We start from the raw sequence: 20,912 nt of genomic DNA on the forward strand, positions 1-20,912 counted from the left end.
AATTGTAAAGAATTACTAATTTTGTCGTCCCTCCTTCTACTCAAACATCAGAGCCGGGAAATGGCAGATGTCACATAGGGTAGACAATTCATGAATTACTGTACAATTATACCAACTGTATTCAAATGATAAAAAATATCTCTGAATGTACTGGCGGTCAGAACTAATCGACATTACAGAAAAGTCACTTTTCTTTCTAGACACAGCTCCACTCTTCCATGAGATGCATTTGATGTCGCAGCTTAGGCTAGTTTCACACTAGCGTTTATTTGACGCAGCACACGGCGCCGCTAAGCCCCGCCCCCTGCCGGCTCCCTGCCCGCCCCATCCGGTCATCGCCGCCTATCATCGCACATGGACGCTTGCGATCTGCGCACCCTATCTTTAGCATAGGGTGCGCAGATCGTGCGCTAGTAGGATTTTGGCGTGCGCTGCGCACTTTTGAAGGTGCGCGCGTGCGCGCCAAACGCAGCATGTTGCATTTCGGCGCGCACGGCGCACCTTCAAAACTGCGCAGCGCACGCCAAAATCCTACTAGCGCACGATCTGCGCACCCTATGCTAAAGATAGGGTGCGCAGATCTCAAGCGTCCATGTGCGATAGTAGGTGGCGATGACCGGATGGGGCAGGCAGGGAGCCGGCGGGGGGTGGGGCTTAGCGTCGCCATGCGCTGCGTCGAATAAATGCTAGTGTGAAACTAGCCTTAGTCTGTTGCTGAGAAAAAAGCAAATCCCATTCTCTAATCTCATGCAATTCCTCTAAACATTAGTTATTATGTTTTTCTAGCCTTTGCAATGAAATCCCCTGTAATATTTTGCCCAACATCAATAGATCAATGTTGAATTGTCCGTAGTGACTCTGTATAGACTTAGGCTTGGGTCACATGACTTTATATTCTCTCACCTGAGAAAATCAGTCCGATTATTCTAATCACACATTGATCAGAGTATGATCAGATTTTCTCAGATGAAAAGGTAGGAAACAAATTCTCCATCTTCTCCATTCAGACTGCAGTCAGATGTCAGCCAAGTGTAATATGACTTTTTCCACGGACTCGTCGAATTGCATGGCCAAGTGCAATCCAATTTACAGATGCAAATCGTACACTCTGCAATTTTTTTACTCGGACAGGTTCTGTCCAAGAAAAAAAATTGGACACATGCATGGCCCCATAGCATAACATTGGTCCGAGTGCGATCTGATGTCCGAAAATACGGTTGTCTGCACGAGCCCTAGGGGTATCACATCTCAGCATGGATTGTAGTAATTTTCAGGAAGCCATATGGTGATTTGCTATATCTAAAATGCTAAGTCTCAATCCCCGGGTACCCCCAGAAGACATGTCACTGCATTGCTAAAAACAGATGCTACTGGGCAGAATTATGACATTTGCTAAAAGAAAAGCCTGACATTTTTGCCATTTGCAACAAATCATAGTGCAGCTTTCATTTTCCAAGCACTATAAGAGATAAAAGCTGTGCTTTGATTGGTTGACATTGGCAACAAATTGTTTTTCTAATAAAAAATGCTTCATAATTCTTCCCAATATCTTAAAATAGGACAGGAGCAGTGGTTGAAGGTGCTCTGAAGAAAAAGCCCATGGCAGATAGGAGATGTTATAGCATAGAATATTGTGTAACAGCAGAAGAAGCTAACATGCAGCTCCCCTTTAAATCTACTAAAATAAAAGGTACAATATGGTATTTCCCATATATATCTATCTATCATTATCCAGGTCTACAAATTCCATAGTAAACATTAATTCTCTTCTCAAATTGGAAACTGTATGAACTACCGTAAATGCAGGGGCTGTTTTGGATGGGGCTGTAGAGGACCATCCATGAACGTAACAGACTATTTTCAGAAGATACCTTATATAGCTGCATTGCAAACCCACAATCTGAAACAACCCCATTAAGTGCAGTTTACCCAGTATCCCTGACAAGTGCCAACAATTTTCAAGAATGGTTTGATGCATAGGACATTTTATATAACAATATCAGCAATTTGGCATTTTCATAGCAAACTAATGTGAGCAATACTACTTTTTTCCCCATTTGTTCCACCCATCTCTCCAAAATATGTGGAAAGAAAAACCATTTACATAAGTCATATCAACTTCTGTATGATACTTCTGTTCCAGATTGCATGATGACAATGCTCTTATACCCATAAGTGCCAATGATGGTAGATCCCTCCACATTGCTCCATGCATTAGATATCTACACAGTCATAGAACTTTCTCCCATGAAACTCAGGAACAAAACTTCATATAAACTGAATATATAGAGAACGACTCATTTCAGGATGCTCAGTTGAGGCAGGGCTTGGGTTCTCCGTGGGATATTAGAAGACGTCCATTGGAAGACTGATGATTTGAGATCCAAAAACCAACCAAAATGTAGAAGAGCAGCAGTAGGACCCAATGAGTACACAGCACCACAGCAAAATTCAGTCTGTTATCCACTTTGCTCTATGCAGCTGTGTGCACAGGATTTATCTGTCATTAATAAGAACTGCACAGAAACTTCCAAGTAGAGACATCACAGTATCAGGAAGACCAAATCTGAAAGTCCAGGCAACATTCACAGATCTACAGAAGATAGTTTGAACCGAGTGAAAGTCTTCTAGAATTTACTTACATAGAGTTTAACATTCAACCTTGTCATGGTAGGGAAACCACAGTATTTTTTAGATTAAGTTTGGTTTGCAGGTGGATGGAATATAGCTTTTAGACACGGTTATCCTTTTAGTAACACTTGAATGTTATATACACGGAATAGACCTGGAACATAAAGTACCCCAAGAAGATCAGTAATGGTGGGAGGGCGTCTTACCTTAATCATCAATGCTAGACTTTCATGGTCTAGATACTTGGACCTGCAGATCTTTATAGCAATTGGTTTACTGGACCTGAACAGAAAAGGGGTTCCTCACACGGTCTGCACAACCGTTTTCACAGTCTCAAGAAAAAAAGAAGTCTGTAACCACTGTGAGGATGAGGGATGACTCGAGTGTGTGCAATACGCACACCATCACAATTCTTCAGTATTCCCCCTGTGAATGGGCGGTTGAATACTTGAAGTGACGCGTTCACTTGTCTCACCCGACTTCTCTCAAGAAAAGAATTCAGAGAAAAGTAGGTTTCTAGCCGGGAAGTATGCTAATCACTTACATAAAGTCATATGAACGCCCAGCGTCACAGGGCGTACAGGGTGTGTACATTGCACAATGTCACAATTCTGCAGTCACAAGAGTGATTGCAGACTTTTCTTCAAAAACTGAACAACCCTTTTATAGGGGTTGTCCACTATTTGGACAACCCCTCCTTCTCAATCACCACATTCCATCCTGCAAAATAAAAATAACTTACACTCATGTCCGGTGACATTACGACATCAGTGCCGGGTCTTGCTGGATGTGGTTATGACACATGAGCCCGGCCGCCACTAATGGACAGCTTCACTCTCACGAAACTGGCATTCTGAAGAGAGCTGCTGCAGCCCTCTGACTAAGGCCCCGTTCACACGTTCAGTATTTGGTCAGTATTTTACCTCAGTATTTGTAAGCCAAAAGCAGGAGTGGAGCAATCAGAGGAAAAGTATAATAGAAACACGTCACCACTTCTGGATTTATCACCCACTCCGGGTTTTGGCTTACACATACTGAGGTAAAAAACTCACCAATTAGTGAACGTGTGCATGTGGCCTTACAGAAACTGAGGTAATAAACTGACCAAATACTAAATATGTGAACGTGGCCTTACTCTGAATGTCATTTATATCCAAAGGAAGTGAGAGCGAAGTGGCCACTGATTGGCTGAGGGCTCTAGTGGCAGGTGCCAGCGCTGCTGGAATGGTGCCAGAGGAAAGTGCAGACTATTATTATTTTAGGTGGGGAAATATGGTGACTGACAAGGGAATGTCAGAGTAGTGGAGAACCCCTTTAAAAGAGTCAGTTTTGCATTGATTTTCTGAAAATCAATTTTCACATGAAGTCCCACTCTTATAAGGGTATAACCATAACCAGTAACTATGAATGCTACAAAACTTGAGATATTTAAAAGATATAAGAAGCTAGTCCACCACGTGTGATATTCTTAAACGCTTTGCGTAAGCAACATTCTTTGTTACTGTAAGACCATGCCCTTAAACGGTAAAACAAAAAAATGAAATTAGTGTTTCAAAAATTTCTATTTTCAAACTGAAGTAACAGTTTCCAGTGTGTCTGCTGCAGCCATATTGGGTATCCACAGGCCATTCTATGTTATGGTATACAGTATCGTGTAATGTAAGTGCACCAACCTACGTTGTAAGTCTTCAGATTTTATCTTATGTGTATTTACTTGCTGATGATCTTAATATATCGGCAATAAAACAAAAAAAATCAACGCAACATCTGTCTTCACACAACGGGCATAAAAGTAACAGCCTTTAAAATGTGTAAATCTGTAGAAAATTACAGATGCTTATGGCATTGTATATGAACAGACTACTTGGCAAGGTCTGTAATTCAAACCCAACAAAACAACAGTCAAACAAGAAGAGGTAGGGCTATATTCACAGGTATTCGTTGCAGAACCTCTACCCAAGACGAGAGAAGAGACTCATTATCGAAAACAGCCAAGTAAAACATTGTAAAGTAACTTGGCTGGAAGATAATATCTATGGGACTACGGAGTAGTGTCAAAAAATCCCTTGTAAGCCCCACTGATTCAGTATGGGTTAATCCAGTATGACCCATTGGTTTGCTATATTGTTCCTTCTCGATGTTCACATCATAGAATAACGGTCAATTTTTAAAAGCAGCAACTTAATTCACGCTGGTCGGCTGGTGAAAGTCATAAAAGAAGGAGGTTTTAAGTGCTGGCACGTGGTGTCCGACATCCACCAACTCTCTGGCCTCGATGTATCTTCATGTGTTTGGATAGATGGTCACTGCGGGCAAACTTCTTGTCACACACTGTACACTGATAGGGTTTTACTCCAGAATGGGATCTCTTGTGCCTAGAAAGTTCGTCAGAACGGGAAAACCTACAGGTCACACAAAAAAATCCCAAAACAGGTCGATTAACATTCCAACATTGCACATCTCACACATATGGAAACATTTGAACATCTACCCCCATTCTATAAAAGCTCAAATGCTATTTAACCTTACTTATTTTCCCTGAAACAGTTCTATGTTCACAATATTCTTTACTTGGCCAAGTCTCCAGAAGCACTTCTCTGCTTCAGACAGGATGAATTGGCACTATGGAAAACTTGGGACCCAAATCAAGATTGTGTTGTCACCAAGATTCTGGCGAAAAACATCCTTAAATGTTGTAAAAATTTTCCACAACTCAAGTCGTGCAAAAACTGTTGCCTCCTTGGGCATTTTATGCCAGTCTAAGCCAGCTTCATCAAAATGGGACACGGCCTGGTGAGGCCAACTGCCTATTCATAAAAATTTACATCACTTTGGTGGCATAAATTTATCCACAAATGTACTCTAGTCTTTGACTTGAGTAACATTTCTGCTGGAAGGGCACACCAGTTGTAAGATGCTCCTAATTCGTTAAGAGGTGGGAACCACTTAATGAATTAGGCGCACCTCACTCCAGTGGTCCTGTTCATTTCGACTGGCATACAAGATATAATTTTCGGATCTTTACGCCTACTAGAAGAGGACTTCTCTACTGTCTGAGTGTCTGCCTCCAGAAGGCGAAAATGATGTACGACAGAGCACACGTTGACTCAGTCAGCACTATTATAGTCAAAGGCCCCATCGGCGCATACATTAGAATCCAGTTTTGCAAAGAGGTTTGTATGTAAGCCCTGAAGGGAGTAGGGACCACTGAGCACGTTGAAGAATGCAATGTAAAAGGGCCTTTATTGCTGTAGTCTCCTGCTTCTAGGAATATATGGATTCAATCTGAGGGAACATGTGTATCGGTATTGCTTTGTGCAATACTGACACCCAATCTAACAGCTGATTGGTGAGGGTATCAGATGTTGAACCCCCACCAATATGCTATTGATGACCTATCTTGTGGATAGGTCATTAATACCTATGCCTGGAGGACCCTATTAGGTCTGCTTATCACAGGTATACCTTGACATTAGTTTTACATTCTGATGATATCTCCTGGATGGAATTAACTATACATGGACATTTTTATCCAACCTGTATGAAGGTTACATAATGGGCATTGTATGTCTGGAACTGAGACAAAGGGAGACATTGCTACTCCCCTGATAATCTCAAAAAAAAAAAAAAAATCTGACATTTGTTTTTCATCCTCAGTGTGCATCTGACTGCAAATAGTATAATCAGAGTACCGTAATTATTCTTTAATAAATTGTATTGACCTCCAGCAGGCAACCACTGGATGTGCTGTTCTTAAGAGAGCACTAAAAACCACTCAAACATTACAGCTGGAAATTGCTGCTGACTGAGTACCAGAGATTGATACTACTAGATCTCAACTGGCAAAGTCCTTGTGCAATGGAAATTGTTTAGCGATTCATGGCAAAAATTCATTTTTAGTGCCCGTTTTCTAACTAAACACAGGACACTGAAAGGCATGTCATTAGTGATGAGTGAACGCGCTCGGATAAGGTGTTGCCTCATCACTAACGACGTGCCATTCAGTTTTCCATAGCTCATATTTATTTCAATGTAGTAATCAAACGGGTTCAGAAAAGGAAAATTTGTTCCCGTGTTTGATTGCTAAACTCCTGATATGATCGATGAAACTAACAAGTTCACTGAGTACTTAAACCGCTTTAAATATATTTTTTACTTTAAATAGATTTATGTTCTCAGAGAAGTATGCCGTGTTATTTTAAAATGTAACTTTTTTAAAAAAAATGTAAAATTTCCATATTGAAGGTACTTTTGTTCTCGGTATTGTGGGTGTAAACGGTGAAACATGGTGAGAGTGCTTTCTTGTAGATGCAACACAATAGGCTTTCCAAAGAACTGTCAGATTATTACAGGTTTGAGGAAGCAACAATGTGTAACCTCTTTAATGACATGGGAGCAAAACACAATGATTTTCCATGTGCACAGAATGATTATATTAATAATCGTTTTGTGGGCATGAAAATATGAACTGCCCATGTTAAAAGGCCATTACTATCTTTCCTTTTCTAGTCCTCTAGAACACTAGAGCAGTCAACTTACATTCTGTAATGATAATGACAGGGCTTTGCTTATCTGTCCTAGTCTAAACAGCAAAGTTGACTAGTCAGCTAGAAACAAAGGGACACATCCATCTATTGTGATTTTTCTTTTGATAGTGTGAAAACTGGAACATTTAAGATTTTTTTTGAAGATCCTACCAATGTATAGTAGGTAACAAATATACAGACGTGGACAAAATTGTTGGTACCTTTCCGTTAAAGTAAGAAAAACTCAACATCGTTACTGAAATAACTTAAAACTGACAAAAGTAATTTCAAATTTACATTTACTGAATATCAACTAATGAATATCAGACATTGCCTTTGAACTGTGGTTCAACAGAAAATATAATAAATAAAAAAAACTAATAAAAATGGCCTGGACAAAAAATGATGGTACCCTTAGAAAAGATTGAAAATAATGTGACCATAGGGACATGTGAAACCAAGGTGTGTCCTGTAATTACACCATGTAATTAGGTGTCTACAAACTTGTAATCAGTCTGCCTATATGAAGGGTGAAAAGTAGTCACGGTGATGTTTGGCATCATGGTGTGTGCCACACTAAATATGGACCAAAGAACCCTAAGGATAGATTTGTCTCAAGAGATTAGAAAGAAAATTATAGATGTTAAAGATAAAGGCTATGAGACCATCTCTAAAGGCCCCGTCTCACATAACGAGATTGTTAGAGAGATCGCTGAAACGTCACCGATTTTGTGACGTGCCAGCGATCTCGCTACGTGTGACACATAGCGGCAACCGTCCCCCTTGCTTGATATGGCTGATCGTGCTCGAATGTCCTGGGCCATTTTTTGATAGTTGGGTCCCTCTGGCCAGCATGCATCGCTGTGTTTGACGCCGACGAGCGACCTCGTTGGCGTCGCAGAACTCAGGGACACAGGCGGGAGTCGTCAGAATAGCTGCTATGACAAGGTCCCAACGACAGCCGAGGTCGTTATATGGATTGCCGGATTGTTGCTTCGTCGCTGAGTAGATCTGTCTGTTTGGCAGCTTACTAGCGACCATTTAGCAACGTACCAGTGATGTTTACCTGGTCGTATCGTTGTCAGGATCGCTGGTGCGTCCGTAGTGTAACGGTACCCTAAACCCCTTGATGTTCAGGCTACATTATTTGCACATATTATTACGAAATATAAGGTTTATTCAGATTGTAGCCAAACTCCTGGACGTGGCCAAAAGAGGAAAATTGACGACAAATTGAAGAAACGGACAGTTGGAATAGTAACTTGCATTTCTGTGCAGGCCATTTGCATTAGTTTGCTTTTCTTTTATATTTTTCTGTTGAACCACAAATTCAAAAGCAATGTCTGATTTTCTTTAGTTGATAATCAGTAAATGTAAACTGAAAATGATTTGTCAGTTTCAAGTTATTCCTACGACCATTGTGGGTTTTTCTTACTTTAAAGGGAATCTATCACCCTTTTTTGAGATATCATATAATGATATCATTCAATTGTGTGTCACATAAGGATTCTCCTAGTACTTTTGCTTCCCCCTGACCCCGCACCTTTCATGCATAAATACCTTTTTTATATCGGTTCAGATGTATGTAAACTGCCGCTGTCCGGTCTGATGGGCGGGGCTTATTCAACTGCTCCCCCCCTCCCTGTCTTGCTCTACACAAGAGATGTGTAGAGCAAGACGGGGGGGGGGGGGGGAAGCAGGTGAATAAGCCCCGCCCAGCGGACCGGACAGCGGCAGTTTACATACATCTGAACCGATATAAAAAAGGTATTTATGCATGAAAGGTGCGGGGTCAGGGGGAAGCAAAAGTACTAAGAGAATCCTTATATGACACACAATTGAATGATATTATATGATATCTCAAAAAAGGGGGGGGGGGGTGACAGATTCCCTCTAACAGAAGAGTAAAAAACAATTTTGTCCACATCAGTATTATATATATATATAAAATTGTAGTTCAATTTCTCTTGTAAGAACAGAGAACAAGGACTTATACAGAGGACAGATCTGTAGCGTAATGGGTACAAACAGAAACCCCACTGACTATAATGGGTCCTTCTGATTTCTGTTTTGGGTTGTTATTTTATTAGACAAAGCTGCTATTTATTTATGACACATTCGTTAAGCTTTTTGAGGAAAAGGATATATTCTCATTCACCTCATCCCATCATAAAGTTCTATTTATTATTAAAAGTGACTAATAGGATAGGTTTTATTTGCACTTTTTTTTAGTTTTAAGGTCCTCCCTCTGTCACCCACTAAACTGAACTCTTCTGCAAAGGGGAATTAAGCTGTGTGCACACGCTGCGGATTAGGTGCGGATTCATCCGCGCGGATTTTGTAAAATCCGCAGGTGAAACCGCAGGTTAAAAGACCTGCAGTTTTACCTGCGGATTGCTCTGCGGTTTTGCCCTGCGGTTTTTCATCTCCTCAAATGGAGGAGATGGCAAACCGCAGGGGAATCCGCAGAAAGAATTGACATGTCAATTCTGCGGATTGAAAACCGCAGATAATCCACGCGGAAAATTCCGCACCGTCTGCATTGCGGTTTTTGATTCCCATAGGGAATCATTGAACTGTACACCGCAGCAAAAACTGCTGCGGGTCCGCAGCGGCCGGAACCGCAGCAAAATCCGCAGCGTGTGCACACAGCCTTAGGCTTCATGTAAGTCCCCCTCTTTGTATAAGCAATATAGACCACATCGGTTTATTGAACGGTTTGAGGCAAGGCTTCGATGTGAGCCATACTATCTGTTGAGTATATGGGTGCCCCATGTACAGCATAGACAGCGAGATGGGAAAGGTCATGGCACTGACCAGAGATAAGGAGATTTCTTGGACTTGCCTCTGGCAGACAAAAAAAAAAAAAATGTAAAACAAAGATAATACTCAACTGTCCTTAGCCATATTTCACCATATTTTATTACTTTTATCCCCTTCCTGGCCAAAAGTCACCGATTTACTGGATTCCTATTAAACACTGAAAACTTCAACCTCTGGCAAATCAAAAATTTGGGGAAAATATGTATGACTTGTATTCGTTAAAAATCAATTTACTGATCTCTAGTACTAAATTTTTGTACTGCATGAGAATGGCTGGTGACACACATAGGTACTAATAACAGAGCAAGGAGCTACCTAAAAATAGTAGTAAACTGAAGTTCAGGATTTTTTTGTTAATCTGGCAATAATTTCAAAAACAAGTTAGCATATGAAATGTAGTCATGTATTTGCAACTAAGACCAAGTAAAGATTTTTTTTTTTACCTCCATCCACACTCTGGCCACGTGCAAACATAAGGCTTCTCCCCAGTGTGTCGCCGAAAGTGGGCTTTCAGATGTGAACTTTTGGTGTACATCTTGTTACAGCCAGGGTGACTGCACTTGTGTACTCTGATAACAGCTGGTGCACCCTTCTGGATTTTTTGCTGCCCTTCAGTGACAAATACCCCTCCTAATGTCAATGGTCGGACAGCCACAGGTAGAGGAGCAATTCTAACATACTTTTGGTCCCCTGGTGAAGTAGGCCCTGGGACGGGAGCCAGCGCCAGGCTTTGGCCCTGTACACTGATTACAAGCTGTGTGAGCCGTACACCACCCGTAGAGCTTTGTGCCAGAGAAGAAGCATCGGGCATTGGTTGGATTTGAAGGATGACAGGAATACTGCCGGTTGTGGAAGGTGGACTGGCTGAAGTATCTGAAGTTAGTGAAGGTGATAAATCCTCAGTTGGTTGAGTTGTATCTGTGTCCGAAGCCTGCTCATTTGTCATGCAGTTCTGAACCCATGTTCCAGGGATTGGTTGCTTCTCAACCAGTTCTTCACGGATAAGATCCATATTTTCCATCAAAAACTCTTCAATTTCCTCTAGTGTAGGACTGAAGTCACCAGAGATCTGGGCACAAAAATCTGGGAGTTTTAACTGTGTCATTGCAGTAGCTTCCTTTGGTTCTTCCGCTGCTTTTACCAGTTGGGATACAATAATTCCTTCCATGTCTTTAAGGCCACCGTCATCTACACCATTCTTTTGTATGGAGACAGTACAGTTGTCAGTCTGTTCAGCCAGAGATGGAGAGGAAGTTCTGGCATCATCCTGCAGAAGCGTGAGCATTGATACATCTCCAGACTGTGGCACAGTTGCCTTAGAGAGAAGATCAGAGGCCGAGAGTGGTTCACTACAGATTAAAGAAACCATTTTCCAGGCCGATTATACCCCACAGCCCTTGCCAAGATGGGGTGTGAGACTTCCAGAAAGTAATCTGTACGAAACCTTAATGTGATGACTTTAAATGATCTACAGAAAAAAAGAAAGATAATTAGATTGGAAGAGTATGTATTATATAAAAAGGTCTTATGTTTACCACTGGAACATGATAGTGGAGCCTTAACAATGTGCACTGTGTCCACACCACACTACAACTTGCAATAATAGAAACCGCACATTTAAACAGGAACTTTTCACAGCATTTTTTAATGTAAACTGAGGACCTCCTCCACTTGCTGCTCCACAGATTCTGCAACTGTTTTTTACATTTTTTTTTTCCAGTTCACCTCGATTCCATACCTATAACCCCTGGTACTAAAGAGCACACAATATTACATTTCTTCCTTCAATCAACTGGGTGTATATCACAGATCGTGTGTGTGTGTGTGTGTGTGTGTATTTGCTTTTCACCTTTATGCCCAATCAAAACATAGCCACGTCATAGAGGGGCGAAAGCAAATGCTCACAGAGATCACAGCTGCAGCCTGTCTCAACTTGTCCTCTCTCCCCAATTGTTGCATCCTTTCCTGTACTGCAGCGCTGGATTGCCAAGCTTATCTGTGCTACAGACGATGCGCTGGTATTCTATAGTACTCAGTCCAATGCTGCTGCTCTCCTGTGCTCTATCACTTCAATCGCAGGACAGGATAAGGCGACTTCAAAATTCTTATTGTGTTCACTGCAGACAAATCAAGTTTCAGGAGACCATGCTGAGCTAGGATTCAGCTGTAACTAAAGGGGGTTTTACACATAACGATATCGCTAAAGCATCACCGATTTGGTGACGCATCAGCGCTATCGCTATGTGTGATACTTACCTCCGACCGGCTCCCCCGCTGTCTGTCGGAGATCGCGCAGCTCATTTCTCGTCGGGCGCTTCCTGCTGGCGCCAACGAGCGACGCGGACGGGAGGACGTTAGGATCGCCTCGTCTGAAAGGTAAGTAACGACCGCTGTATCGCTGCTGCATCGCTGTGAGATCTGCCTGTTTGGCAGCTCACTAGCAACCATTTAGTGATGCACCAGCGATCCTGACCGGGTCGTGTCGTTGTCGGGATCGCTGGTGCATCGCTAAATGTAAAGGGGCCTTTAGTCTGTGGGTGTTTGCCTTTTCCCCTCTATGATGCAGCCATGTTTTGATAAGCCAGTGTCAGAGGAGAAAAATCAAAAGTCTATAGAGAAGTCCTGCAGTATATGACCAGTAGGATAAAGGGAATATTTGATCACTATTACCAAAAGAAAAAAAATCTGTGGACAAAGCCAGACTAAAAACGAGACTATGTCTTTAAAAAGGTGTCAGTTCTGCACTGAAATGCATAGGCAATAAAAACTTTCTGGTTACCCTGTTTGAAGATTCTTCATTCCAGCAGCGCAGTTCTTTTATCAGTGTTCAGACATCTTTAGTTGTCTCTTGTCACGACACCCTTAGGTGAGCACAACCACTTGAATCTCTGTTATCTCATATTGGGGTATCACTCTATTGTGCGCTTTTTTTTTTGTTCCACTCCAGCATATTCTCAATAGGAGGAGGTACTCGAGTAAATTTAAAAAATCCAGTGAAAGCATTCAAAGAGGACCCATGTCCAACTTTGCAACCACTGTTTTTACATTGCCTGTACAATAAAACAAATTATGCCACTTTGCAAATAGACTACAAGCAAACCTTGTTCAGTCTTATTCTTAGGAAAGTGGATAACTTGCTGATCGTTGGGGTCCCAGTGGTCAGAAAGTTATTCACTTTCCTATAGATAAGACTGCAACACAGCAGGGTTTACTTGTAACCCGTTACCATGGATGGACAATGCTTGACTTTCGCTTCATTTATTGTCTATGGGCCAGCTGGAGAACGGCGGATGCAGTATACCTCTGCTCCATTCAAGGTGGGGTCACAGAGTCCTGATCTCGAGATGGCTGGGGTTATGGAGAGGACTCCCAGTAATCAGACCTCCAGTAATGAGAATGTTATCCCACATATTGTCTACGGGAAAGGCAAGCGCTCTCCCCTTTTACAATGAATGAAGAAGGAAGTCACCTCTCTGCTCTATTCATGACAGGAATGTAAAACCCCGATCTTCATATTCCTGGGGGAACCCAGCAGGTGGCCCCCAGCAATCAGTAAGGGCTCCCCTATCCTATAGATAGGGAATAACTTGTGACTTTAGGAACCCTTTCATGTACATAGACAGAGCGCAGTCTGACTGTTAAATATACAGTAAGCTTTAGGAACATGTTACATAACTGCAGGATAAAATTTGTTGCATCCTGCACATTGGATTCAGCTGAACTGAAATATTCGTGAAACTGAAAATAATTAAGATTTCTGATCACAAGTAAGCAACATCAGTTCTGCTGCTTTGCGGCCGCCCGCATCGGTCCAGCACATCAAGAGTTATGTATTCGGACATCCTGGAACCTCAGGAGGTGGCTCTAACAGACATGGGCTCATATAACCAGAGTTGCTTAACCCTCGTGAGAAAGGTTAGAACGTTACCTCAAAATCACAACTACCATCAGCTTTCTTCATAGCCAACACTATTCAAAGTCTGATCCCCTTGCGCGAAGTGACGGTGGTCAATGGTCAAGGACAAGAGGCATGGTGGCAACACCACTTTCCACACTGATCATTTTTGCTTCAGGTTTTTCTTTTTGGTCACTAATGATTCCACCAAATGAGACTGAAAAGATGGAGAAACTGCGATATTATCCACTGAAGCAATATTAGAAATACTATCTAAAGGGGGGAATAAAAACAAAATATAATGAATAAAGAAACATAAATACCGTAACTACAAGTTAAAAACCCCCGATTTATCAAGACTGGAATTTCATACGCTGGCCGTGATGAAGGATGCGCTGGAGTAAGATACCTCTAATACATTAAGAGGAGTATACCTCCAAATGGCATTTCCTACATATGCAAAAGACGACCCCAAATGTTTCCGGTAATGTAAAAAAAAAAGCCATAAAGTTTTCACCCTCCCCCCGCTGGCTCCCCAACAATGCTCTGGTCTCCGTTTTAGCCGCAGCAGTGATGTTATGACTACAGCACTCAACACCGCTGTCGCCAATCACTGAGCTCTCAGCGGTCTGTGTTGTCAGCATTGGCGGTGCTGCTGAGCTCAGTGACCGGGGACAGTGGTGATGCATGCTATTGTCGAGACATGACCGCTGCTGCCAAAACACAGACCAGAGCAGCGGCGGGAGCCAACAATGGGTGAGCACTATCAGGCTTTGTTATTTTACCTTACAGGAAACATTTGGAGTCTACATTTCCTAAAGAATAAAGCCTCTTTAGTGAATTTAGCGCATCTTTCAGCTGTCAAACACCAGAGTAAGAAATCTACTCTAGTCATGGACATCATTTTGATGGGTCATGCTTTGCCACGCTCCTTTTTTCAAAACGTTGGCTGTGCTGGCGTAAAAATTCCAAAAAAATCACAACCTTTTTGTGCAATTTGTTACTGCACTTTTTTTTTTTTTGTCTGCACACCCTTTTTTAACCTTGTGTAATTTGATTTCCTTATATCTTATTTCCCCCCCCCCACCTCAACGTAAAGCATCCTTTATGCTGCCTTCACACGTTGCAGTCTTATTGTTCTTGTCTGACATCACATCAAAACAGAAATTTTTTGTGCTGCGATTTTTGAAAATTTGCACAAAGGTGTGTTTGGGGAAAGCAGATTTTGTGTTTCAGCTTGTCCCTATTACTTTTCAGCACTTCTGTCAGCCATTACAAAGGCGAGAACACACAGCCCGGTCGGCTACATAGGAAAGAAAATTCAGAGTCTTGGCTTCGCGGCCAACGCACCATTGGGTCTGAGCCTAAAAATCGTCAATCTAAGGATGGTAAAATCTCACTTAATGTAAAGGTGCCCATAGCCCCTTCTGACTGTCCCCTGTACAAACTCACGGCCAAGCAATCGGGATTTCAACATGAGGGGGAAAAAGACACTTGAAAACTTAGGGATTAGTCCGGTTCCTTCTCTGCCTGTCCAGGACAGGTCAGAAAGTCCCCATACATCTCAGGTGCTGTGATCTGTCATCTTGACAGTTATGAGACCAAAGAAAATCAGCTATGCGCTTTTAAACTACCATGTATTAAATCTACAAAAAGCAAATAAAGCAAATTAATTAATTGACTTATTAGAAGCGTTACCTTACTCAGAAATAATAATGGAACAAGTAACAGACAAGCAGAGAGTTTGAATGTCTCCGCTGCGGCCTACGGTGTAGAGCAATACCTTCCTGTGGGTGCGTGCGGAGACCGAGCTCTAGCTGCTAATTTTGGCAGCTGGATTCTTGTAACTCTGCCATGTGATTAGAGTCCAGACTTACCCTCATTCATACCAGCTGCTTACAGTATGGCATATACTTACATGACACAGCTCGGATCTATTCTTGGGATGGCCACATAGCAGACTGGACGTGACTCAACAATATTAGAGTTAGGCTGGGTGCAGACGGCCGTATGGGTTTTGGTCATCGGAGAGAATCGAGTTGATCAAACTCGAATCAGAGCGCGATCTGATTCTCTCGCAGAAGACGGAGAAAAAAAAAAAAAAGTTGTCTCCTTCTCCATTCTGTTACTCCATGGAAATTGAACTGCACTCAGATGTCATCCGAGTGCAGCTCCATGGTTTCCATTGACTCACTGACTTGCATGGCCGGACATGCAGTGAATATTTCCTCGGGCTGGCTCTGTCTGAGGAAAGAAATCTAAAATGTGAATGGCCCAATAGAATAAGATTTGTCTTGTCGGATCACACTTGGACCGAAAATATGGACAAGTGCACGAGCCCTGATGGTGAATAGTCAGTCACATAAGAACATGATGTAAACGGATCAGCCACAACATTAAGAACACTGATAAAAGGGAATAACACGCATTATCATGCAAGTTCTGGAAGCAGATGTGTTGTAAGGAGAAGAAAAAAGAAAGGGCAAACATAAGAATCTGCAGAATGGGCTGGTTAGGAGTAGCTGTAAAACAGCAGATCTAGAGGGGTGCTCTTAGTACGTTGTGGTTAATACCTTCCAAAAGTAATCTAAGGAAGGACAACTTCTGAAAGGGGGCAGGTAAGGTATCCAATACTCATTGAGGTAGGAGTGTAGACTAGCCTGGTCTGATCCCACAGAAGAACTACAGTAGCACAAATTCCTGAAAAAAAACAAAACAATGCATCAGCCGAAGGAAGGGACTGAATTGGTGCCAAAAGGGGCAATTTCTATAATCAAGGACATAGGACATCAATGGACGACATGTCCAGTCCAACCATCTAACAGTGTTGTCCAAAAGGAGGCGCATTTTTCTACATCACTCAAGTTGCATCTATACTCAGTCTCCAGACTCAGCTGAGCATGGATGCTCCTGGATGCACAACCCTATACAGGGACAGTGGGTTTACACACTTTTGTCTAGGTCAAACACACTTTTGGAAATGTAAACCCCTCACCCTTTTTTCTGCGCTCTCCTTAACAGCAGCGGCACTCCCCGATCAGCAGCGGCCTGCCCCAATAGCAGCGGCACTCCCCGATCAGCAGCGGCCTGCCCCAATAGCAGCGGCCTGCCCCAATAGCAGCGGCCCTCCCCGATCAGCAGCGGCACTCCCCGATCAGCAGCGGCACTCCCCGATCAGCAGCGGCACTCCCCGATCAGCAGCGGCACTCCCCGATCAGCAGCGGCACTCCCCGATCAGCAGCGGCACTCCCCGATCAGCAGCGGCACTCCCCGATCAGCAGCGGCACTCCCCGATCAGCAGCGGCACTCCCCGATCAGCAGCGGCACTCCCCGATCAGCAGCGGCACTCCCCGATCAGCAGCGGCCCTCCCCGATCAGCAGCGGCACTCCCCGATCAGCAGCGGCCTGCCCCAATCAGCAGCGGCACTCCCCGATCAGCAGCGGCCTGCCCCAATAGCAGCGGCACTCCCCGATCAGCAGCGGCCTGCCCCAATAGCAGCGGCACTCCCCGATCAGCAGCGGCCTGCCCCAATAGCAGCGGCACTCCCCGATCAGCAGCGGCCTGCCCCAATAGCAGCGGCACTCCCCGATCAGCAGCGGCCTGCCCCAATAGCAGCGGCACTCCCCGATCAGCAGCGGCCTGCCCCAATAGCAGCGGCACTCCCCGATCAGCAGCGGCCTGCCCCAATAGCAGCGGCACTCCCCGATCAGCAGCGGCCTGCCCCAATAGCAGCGGCACTCCCCGATCAGCAGCGGCCTGCCCCAATAGCAGCGGCACTCCCCGATCAGCAGCGGCCTGCCCCAATAGCAGCGGCACTCCCCGATCAGCAGCGGCCTGCCCCAATAGCAGCGGCACTCCCCGATCAGCAGCGGCCTGCCCCAATAGCAGCGGCACTCCCCGATCAGCAGCGGCCTGCCCCAATAGCAGCGGCACTCCCCGATCAGCAGCGGCCTGCCCCAATAGCAGCGGCACTCCCCGATCAGCAGCGGCCTGCCCCAATAGCAGCGGCACTCCCCGATCAGCAGCGGCCTGCCCCAATAGCAGCGGCACTCCCCGATCAGCAGCGGCACTCCCCGATCAGCAGCGGCACTCCCCGATCAGCAGCGGCCTGCCCCAATAGCAGCGGCACTCCCCGATCAGCAGCGGCCTGCCCCAATAGCAGCGGCACTCCCCGATCAGCAGCGGCCTGCCCCAATAGCAGCGGCACTCCCCGATCAGCAGCGGCACTCCCCGATCAGCAGCGGCACTCCCCGATCAGCAGCGGCACTCCCCGATCAGCAGCGGCACTCCCCGATCAGCAGCGGCCTGCCCCAATAGCAGTGGCCTCTATTGACAGGATCTGGAACATTGGACAGTTTTGTATGTTGCTTAGTGTAACAGTGATTGCCACTGCAGCTGTGACCCATTAAATAGTAAATTTTAATTTTTCACAAGTTTTAAAGGGAACCAGTCTATGGGTCTCACAATATATATGGTATACATTAAAGAGACCTGATGAGGCTGATGAACTTACATTGAATATCCATGTCACAATGGCCAGAAATTCCAGACTCACATGTACCCATTAGAGTCTATAGGCCTGCTAACATGCCTGAGGTTTTTTTATTATTTGCAGAATGAGTGGTCTGCAAAACAAAACAAAAAAATTGTGGCAAAAGGTCTGTTTTTCATTTGAGCCATTGACCAAAATTACCCATATAAGTCTAGGTTCACATTAGCGTTCGAGTCCGCAGCGAATCATCCGCATGTGCAAACGCATGCAAAATGTATGTTTACGCAGCATTTTTTATGCGCATCATCTTACACATGATGGGAAAAACGCTGCGTCCGCATGCATCTGCGTTGTTTATGCGCATGTGTACAATATGACACCAGACAAAAATGGGCGTCTCATGGGATTTTTGTATGTATTTTGAATAACGCATGTCCTTGCATACCAATGTGTTCCCATAGAGAGTAACGCATTTTTTTTGACACACTCATCCGCATGCCTGCGCATATTTGACGGATTTTTGACGCCTCAAAAAAGGCAACACGTTGCGTTCGCCACGCACCCCGAAATGATGCATGTGAACGCATGTCCCTGCGTACACCATGTTAAATATATGTGCGCATGACGCATGCGGATCAAACGCTGCGCACACAGACGCAAATGTGAAACCAGCCCAAGTCTATGGGTTCCTGATTAACATTGTAATGTATAGGGAAAGCTTTGTCATTTAGTTAACCCCTTAACAACCACCAAGCCCACTCTTTACTGACCTTAGATATAAAATCTTAGCATCCCCCATCGGGTGAAAACCCTGCAGCTGCGCACTATAGACGACACCGCGTTGCAGTCACCGAACAAGGCCGTTTAAAGCCCTTAGATGCCGCCAACCATAGTGACAACATCATCTAGACGGTTAGCAGAGCGTGGGGTCTCCCGCTTTTACCCCACGGGCAGCCGGAGACTTTGATCGTGTGGTCCTGATGGCTGCCATGGAAATCCAACATGAAGTAGTGACCTCAGATTACTAGATACAGAGGCCGGTTCAGAAGTTGGAAACATTTAAAAAAAAAAATAAAAATATATATATATATATATATATATATATATATATATATATATTTTTTTTTTTATTTTTTTTTTTATTCCTGCCATGCCACTTTGCGTTAATTGCCGAAAAGCAACTGAAGGATTAAAAAATACACCTGACTGCAGTTTTGAGTATGTGGAGGGACTTCATCCCCAGTATCTAGGTCCTCTACTGTCACTTCAAGACTCCAGAGGATAGGTTGGTGTAAATCCCCTCTGTTCTCGCCCTCCATGCTGTCAGCAGTGCAATGTGAAGGAGGATTGCCCCCCATCTATGGGGACACACCCACCCCCGTGTGTGACAGCCGGGGCTGCAGCCATCACAGCACCCCGGGCCTGCCGATCACTCCGGAGACTTCTGCCACTGATCGTCCCCACGTGCGACCGCTCCAGTGCGCGCTCTCCCCCGGCGCGAGTCCAGACCGCTCTGGTAGTGTCACGCATGGCGGCCGTGGGCGCGTACACGCATGCCTCGCACAAAATGTCAACACGTCAACTTTCCCCGCACAGGGAAACTTTGCAGAGCACCAAACACTAAAGCCAAGTTCTGCGCAGACGTCCGCCATAAACCGCTCATGTGAACGAGGACGGAGCTAGAGCCTCACCTTTCCCACAGCGCGGTCCCCCCAGTGCTAGCCGAGGGCCCGCATGGCGCTGCCGCAGCTCCTGGCTTCCATGCTGGCATTCAGCACTCACATGACTAGGGGAGGCTCGAGCTACAGCCGTGCGCGCCCATTGGTCAGCATCAGAGGGGCTCGGCTGAGCAGCATCACTAGGATTGGCTCTCCTACTTAAAGGGCTCGCCTCTGGCCTGCAATGTTACGTCAGAAGACGGGGTGCGCGTGTTACAGGGGCTATGGGTGTACATGAGGGGGTCTATAGGTTCCACGTGCACCGGGTCACGCAGGGTGGTGTCCCTGTGCAGCAACGGAGCAAGCACGGAGCGTACGATCAGGGCGGGGACTGCACCGTCAGTACATGTGTCCGCTCAGGGGGCGTGTCCTCCTGGGATTTAAAGCGTCCTGCTCCGTGAGAGAGTGCGGCTCCTGCACCCTGGGCCTACAGCGTGCTTTGTGTATCTTCGGCAGCCACGTGGCGCCCACGTATGACCTCAGCCTCCCTGCTCCGGGATGATGACATCGGTAGCTGGCTGCCACTGATCTCCCATACCGGTGCAGTCACATCAGGGGAATCCGGGATTTCATAATGAGGGTTATTCCTGGGAAGCGGTAGTTCCGCAGTAACTGATGTGTAGCTGCTCCGCACGGCCCAGGATGGTGAAGATTCGCTGTAATCCCATACAATTATCATTTACAGCTGCTCCTTGGTAACACTATGGCTTCTCAGCCGTGAACCTGGGGGGGGTACCTTACTTCAAGGGCGTGGGGAAACGGAAGCGCACGGATTTGTCTAAGGGTATGTGCACACACTGCGGATCCGCAGCGGATTTGGCCCTGC

General features: G+C 44.9%; 1 protein-coding gene across 2 annotated transcripts; it reads right to left on the reverse strand.

Moving 5' to 3' along the window:
* Positions 1 to 1,977: 1,977 nt before the first annotated feature.
* LOC141099113 (Krueppel-like factor 15) lies at positions 1,978 to 20,465 on the reverse strand. 2 transcript variants are annotated; one of them, XM_073587226.1, is made up of 4 exons: positions 20,060 to 20,465; positions 13,909 to 14,092; positions 10,424 to 11,448; positions 1,978 to 5,033 (listed from the first exon to the last, which is right to left on the reverse strand). In XM_073587226.1, exons 3-4 carry the CDS (start codon positions 11,347 to 11,349, stop codon positions 4,859 to 4,861), a joined length of 1,101 nt encoding a protein of 366 aa, XP_073443327.1. In that variant the 5' UTR covers positions 11,350 to 11,448; positions 13,909 to 14,092; positions 20,060 to 20,465; the 3' UTR covers positions 1,978 to 4,858. The 2 variants fall into 2 exon arrangements, with proteins under 2 accessions (XP_073443327.1, XP_073443326.1); XM_073587225.1 differs by lacking the exon at positions 13,909 to 14,092 and having other exon boundaries at positions 20,060 to 20,464.
* Between the last annotated feature and the right edge of the window lie 447 nt (positions 20,466 to 20,912).

This window comes from Dendrobates tinctorius, unplaced genomic scaffold, assembly GCF_039654945.1.
Source record: "Dendrobates tinctorius isolate UK_male_01 unplaced genomic scaffold, ASM3965494v1 ptg000098l, whole genome shotgun sequence".
In the NCBI taxonomy this organism is placed as follows: Eukaryota; Metazoa; Chordata; class Amphibia; order Anura; family Dendrobatidae; genus Dendrobates; species Dendrobates tinctorius.